Source organism: Poecilia reticulata, linkage group LG17 (assembly GCF_000633615.1).
Source record: "Poecilia reticulata strain Guanapo linkage group LG17, Guppy_female_1.0+MT, whole genome shotgun sequence".
In the NCBI taxonomy this organism is placed as follows: domain Eukaryota; kingdom Metazoa; phylum Chordata; class Actinopteri; order Cyprinodontiformes; family Poeciliidae; genus Poecilia; species Poecilia reticulata.
This window is the reverse complement of record NC_024347.1, coordinates 14737077-14742605: the sequence shown is the minus strand read 5'-3', so window position 1 is coordinate 14742605 and position 5529 is coordinate 14737077. Positions and strand designations below refer to the sequence as shown.

The 5529-nt window shown below is 40.4% G+C and overlaps 2 protein-coding genes across 2 annotated transcripts in view; one reads left to right on the top strand and one right to left on the bottom strand.

Moving 5' to 3' along the window:
• The window catches only part of sf3a2 (splicing factor 3a, subunit 2), a 5484-nt gene extending 3182 nt beyond the window's left edge, over positions 1-2302 (top strand). The window contains exons 6-8 of the mRNA XM_008433863.1: positions 885-1025; positions 1342-1410; positions 1839-2302. Coding sequence (XP_008432085.1) covers positions 885-1025; positions 1342-1410; positions 1839-2108 — 480 coding nt within the window. The 3' untranslated portion in view covers positions 2109-2302. The remainder of the gene's footprint in view (positions 1-884; positions 1026-1341; positions 1411-1838) is intronic.
• Positions 2303-2467: 165 nt separating this feature from the next.
• LOC103479445 (uncharacterized) overlaps positions 2468-5529 on the bottom strand; it is a 10860-nt gene continuing 7798 nt past the window's right edge. The window contains exons 4-7 of the mRNA XM_008433862.1: positions 5345-5411; positions 5129-5263; positions 4017-4114; positions 2468-3911 (exon numbers count right to left, since the gene is read on the bottom strand). Of these exons, the coding sequence (XP_008432084.1) occupies positions 3567-3911; positions 4017-4114; positions 5129-5263; positions 5345-5411 (645 nt within the window). The 3' untranslated portion in view covers positions 2468-3566. The remainder of the gene's footprint in view (positions 3912-4016; positions 4115-5128; positions 5264-5344; positions 5412-5529) is intronic.

Genomic DNA, 5529 nt, shown 5'->3' with positions numbered 1-5529 from the left:
CTTTGATAGATGTTTGAATATGGTTTCCAGTAACAAAAAAGCGTATTTTGATTGATTAAATGCGCTGATACGTCATTTTGCCTGCTATACACAACACTGAGTGGAGTGGTGGACCGCTCCAAGATGGCAGCCCTAAATCTCGTCAGCGACAATAGGCGAGAGCGGTCCATGAGGCATTTACTCTYATATTATGTCTATGGAGCGGAGGGGCGGGGGAAGAGAGACAGAGACTGCGGCGGTAGCGTGTCGGTTGGTCTGTGTTACCCAGAAAGCAGTTGGGCACAATATCGCAACACCAACACCGTGAGTGAAACAATGACTGGGGCAGCCTACTATATAAAGTACTTGGATCACTTCTTTACAAACGTGGATGTGTAATAATAGAGTACGGAACAAATTGTCAATCCAAACTGAAGCGTCTATTCTATGCGCCTTATAATCCGGTGCGGAAAATACTGTATATGGGGTATAAAATAATAAGGGATTTTCCTCTTCCCCACCTTGTTCTGTGCTCTGCCATTCAGCTGGCTGGAAGAAGGCTATTTACAGGTTTGACCTTTCTTTCAAAAAAGATAAGTTTGACTGGAGATATTTCCAGCCTTTAAAAGAAATCAGTCATGCAAAGCTAAAGCAGTGTCACTTATCACAATTGTTGTTTTTACATCTCTGTAAAATTAGCGCATTTTCTTAACAGAGAAAATGAAATGTTAAGTGTGTCTCTGTTATAGCTCCTTTTTTATGTGTATGTTAAAAAAAAAAAAAAAAACCTCTTCCCTTATTTTTATTTTTTATACAATTATTGGGACTCATCTGCTACTAATTAAATTTAAAAAGCTGCTTTCTGCTCCAGATGTCAGCTAATGTTTCGTATCCGTCTCGATCAGATCGACTATCCTGAGATTGCGGAAGGAATCGGACCAAGGCACCGTTTCATGTCTGCCTATGAGCAGCGCATCGAGCCCCCCGATCGCCGCTGGCAGTACCTGCTGTTCGCTGCCGAACCTTATGAAACCATCGCCTTCAAGGTGAGCTGCTCATTCAYTTTGTGTAATCGTTGCAGTGTTTCTGCAAGTACGTAATTGGCTACACCTTCCTTCATTCAGCAGACAAGTTCTTCCTTCATTTATTCTGACATTCTGTATTAAAAGCTGCACCTCGACAGAAATGTTCCAGTTATGTTTATGGTGAAGTTTTGTATTTATACTTTGAGGAAATGTGCAAAAAGTGGAACGCAAACTGTGAAAAATTGGATTTTCAAAGTATGGAAGTCGGTTATGAATAGATGTGCAGGAATTATGTCAATGTGCTGAAGGCACCAACGTAACATGTTTGCTCTTTCAGGTTCCCAGCAGGGAAATAGATAAAGCAGAAAATCGCTTCTGGACCCACTGGAACAAAGAAACTAAACAGGTACTAATACGCATCCAAACATGGGAYTATACATAAACCGAAGGAACTAAAAAATAAATTKGAATATTATTGAACATTATTTCAGGAACTTTATCACTAAGAAAAAACGCATTCTATAAATTAATTACACTCAGATGGACGTTCGAAAGCCTTTATTTCTGTTAATTATGATCATTTTCCACTTGCAGCAAATGAACACAGGGCATTTCAAAATACAACATCCAAGCAAACCAATAAAAAAAAAAAACCTGTTTTCAAAAACAAAAATTAAATGTTGACTTGGTGAAAAGTATGTTAAATGCCTGCTGTCAGGTTATTGTCAAAAGGTATTTTCAATCTGACAAACAAGACTCATTGGGACGTAAATTTTAATTTATTGAATATGACTGTATGTTTTGACACCATGTTTTTGTTTTTTTCGTGTGCAGTTTTTCCTGCAGTTCCACTTCAAAATGGAGAAAGCTATTTCCCAGCCCGGCGGTCCAGTTCCTCCTCCCGGCATGAAGCACCCACCTCCACTCATGAGCGGGCCAGGATCTCGGCTGCCCAGTGATTCGCTGCCCCCTCCTCCTCCAGGAGGGATGTCGATCCCTCCTCTCCCACCCGGGGCTCCTGGCGCCCCACACATGCCCCCACAGATGCCCATGCCCCCCATGCCCATGAGGCCGCCGCCTCCGGAAGGCCTCGGAATGAATTAATTTACAATAATTGGTTTCATCATTGTTGTTTTTTTTTTAATTATCATTCCTGGACTTATAATTTCCAGGATAAAATATGTTCGGTCACATCTCCAACATCGTTTTTTTTCCCCCCCTACCATAATCAGTACATAATGTGAGCTGAAAACCTTTTTTGACAAACAGTTTTTCTAAATAAATACCAAGAAAAAAAAATAATTTTGTCTGTGTCTGTTGTGACTGTGAAGATGTTACTGTTCTGACCTGTTTGAAGTCAAATTTATCTACAAGGATAAAGCTTCAGATTGAATCTTCACACATAATTTTCAGGTTTGCTTCAATACGTCAAACCTTAGGATTCCCCCGCCCCCTCGCTTCTTAAACTACTTTTAAATTCAAATCAAAAAGTAATTTATTTCACAGTGATACATTTTGACTGTTTATGTTCTGAACCTTAAAAATGACGCAAAACCATTAAGGTTTTTTTTTCCTACAGAACTGTTATTGAGAACTGTGTGCTCATATTGTATTTGCTGTCAGTTTTTGGTTTGGGTTCCTTTTGCTCGAGTTTCTGCATCAATGCAGTTTGACATGGAGGTCAGCCTGTGGTTCTGCAGAGGTGTTAAGGAAGCTCGCGTGTCTTTACGAGCGGCCTCTGTATGTTCCCTTTCCYCCTCTATATATACTCCATATATTCTCAGGAAAGCRGGTATTGTTTGTTTTGGACATRTGGACGGTTACTCTTGTYCTGTTGGCAAATGTAATCGGCTTTACTTTAAAACTTGACAGCAAACTCGAGCATGAAATGCTGTAAAATTTCATACTAGAAAGCTTCACTGACGTTTAACTTGATAAAAGGATAACGTCAGGTGTTACTTGGACATCTGTTCAAACCCACTTTTTTCTTCCACTAAACTATCCATGATCAGTCTTGTATGTGACCTGAACAGACTGCTTCTTCAAAAGTTCCCTTTCTTGACTTCTCAGTTACAGCTGGACGTCAGTTCCAGTAGTTATGCTTTTCATAAGGTGGGTTTAACATCTGGCGTAAAAATCCCTTATTTTAATGGTCTTCTGTAATCAAATTTTCTGAGACTGAATTTTGGGTTTTCAGTAGCTGTGGATTGTCAGCAGTAACGAATAAACTATTACATCACAAAGTCTGGTGTGTTTTATCTGCATGAGTTTCAGCTTTAAGTTTTAAGGTAGTAAAATAAATGAACCTTTTGAGGTTTCACCTTAAATGTATAGATATCAACTAAGCAGTCGATTCAGAGCAGAATATTTTAAATGTTTTCCCCAATAAGGAAGCATGGAGCACATTGTGCTTTCATTTTTAGCTTGACACGTTAAAGCAACTTTCCATGGAAGCACCACTGAGCTTTAAAACCTTTCTGCCACTTGATTAGGCAAACATTTGAGACTCCATTTGATGTGTAGTAAGAGCAGAAAAAAAATTCTTTTTTTTTTGTGTGTGTTTTATTTCCCATCTTGCAGCTTATTCTTTTTTGYATTTGTCTCCTCGTCTCTCTCATCCTCTTCATCTGCTGCCTCTTCAGGGTCCTCTTTCCTGGCTCTCCCTCTCTTGTCTTTGATTTCGTTAGCCTTGGCTTTCCTGGCCCTCCTGTCCTTTAATTTCCCGTCTCTTTGCTTTAAGAGTTTTTTCTCCGGCAGCGGCCTGTTCCTGAGACCTCTCGATGTTCGCCTCGTTACTCCCCTCTTTGATTTTCTTCTTTTGATCTCTTYGTCGTCCTCCTCGTCTTCGTCTTCATCGTCGAGGTCTGGCAGCCACCAAAACATGACTTCCCATAGAGACGTCTCTGGCTTTAAGGAAATGAAATGTGTCTCGCTTAGATGGGCTTATCGAAGTCATGGTGATGAAACAGTCGATGTTTAATTGTAAAACCTGCAACAGGAGACCAGCTTTACCTCCGGCAGACGGCCTCTGTGACGTAACRACTSTGATCGTCTCATTGTTAGTCCAGCTTCCTCTTCTTCCTCTATTGTTCCTTGGCCACGTAAAGTTTCTGTGGGATTTTGAAATACTTTATTTTACAACAACTCAGTCATCTCTGTACACTTCTGCTCAACGTCTCRAAACCAGGGATCATTTTCCATCCTGCTGCAACAGGCGGAGTCGGCAAATTACTGAAAACATTTAAGCTGCCCATCAGCTAATCAAAATTCAAGAACAAAAGATTAGAAAGTCCAAACCTGATTGCTCAATATGGCTTTCGTGTTATTTTCTGTCATGCATTCACACTCATGATGCCAAACGCCAAAAAAAAGTCTCTCTGTCTTTGAAAGTGCAATGATTGTTGAGCCATTTTAGATCAATTTCCACCTTGARGCACAAAAAAAGTTCACATCTGTGGTGATGAGCTGCCTGTGATGACACCTGCAAATCCTTGATGCCGACTACAGCCAACAAGTCAAAAGACTCWATCTGTGTGAGAAGGGCAGCAAGAGAATATCTCTTAAGGCCTCGTCTCCGTCTTTCTTTTCTTTTTGGACACTGCAAAGCAGCACCAAAGGTGGGATGTTCAAAGGTGGAAGAAAATGTCATTTTCTGACCAGAAGATTTAAAAAAAAGAGTCATGACGGATTCCAATGTCACTGGAAACACCARAAGATCCCACTGGACAGGCATCCTATAAGTGGACCTGGGTCCATCGTGATCTGGTAGCTTTTTCCTTTAGTTGAACAATTGAGCTTCAAGTCAACTATGAACATTTGCACAGTTCTAACTACTTTTTGAAGTGATGAACAAGAACATCAGGGTCACTCAATTCTGCACTTTGTGTTTTGTTTAGTTTTTTTTTTTTTTTGGCCTTGGTCTTAAAACTGATGAACAGTTTAGATGTGTTTTTCTGTAAATTGCCTGCTCAGTTTTGTTCATCTCATGTCCCTGAACCTCAACTTAAAACCAGGTTAAAGTCCAACAGCATGAAAAGCAGATAGTCTGAACTGTTTTCTTTCCCCCAGACTTCATATTTTGATCAGAAGCGTACTTTTATGTATTTATAGTTTAGTCTACTTGCCGTGAAGCTTCTGGAAGCCTGAGGTGAGCACCAGGATGCCGATGGCTACAAAAAKACAACGGTTGAGGGTGACGTTTTCCCAGGGAGTCTCTGGCTGGGTCGGGTTCTGGATCAACAGGGTTTTATGCGAGGATGCTGGAAGAAGTTAAGAAAACGCTTTTGAATATTGAACTTAAAAGATTAAGGAGTTTAAGAGGAAGTATGTAGATTACTCACTAGGTTTGGTGAAGCTGGGTTCTCTGGGTAAGATCTTAGGTTCTGATCTTGGCACAGGAGGCACTTCCTGTCGGGGAACAACTTAGCAATAAAGGATCTCAGTATCAACCACTTTTGTAAATGTCGGTCGTTTCCAAACTCACCTCTCTGACTTTTCTTGCAGTGTACAATTCTGAAATAAAAAA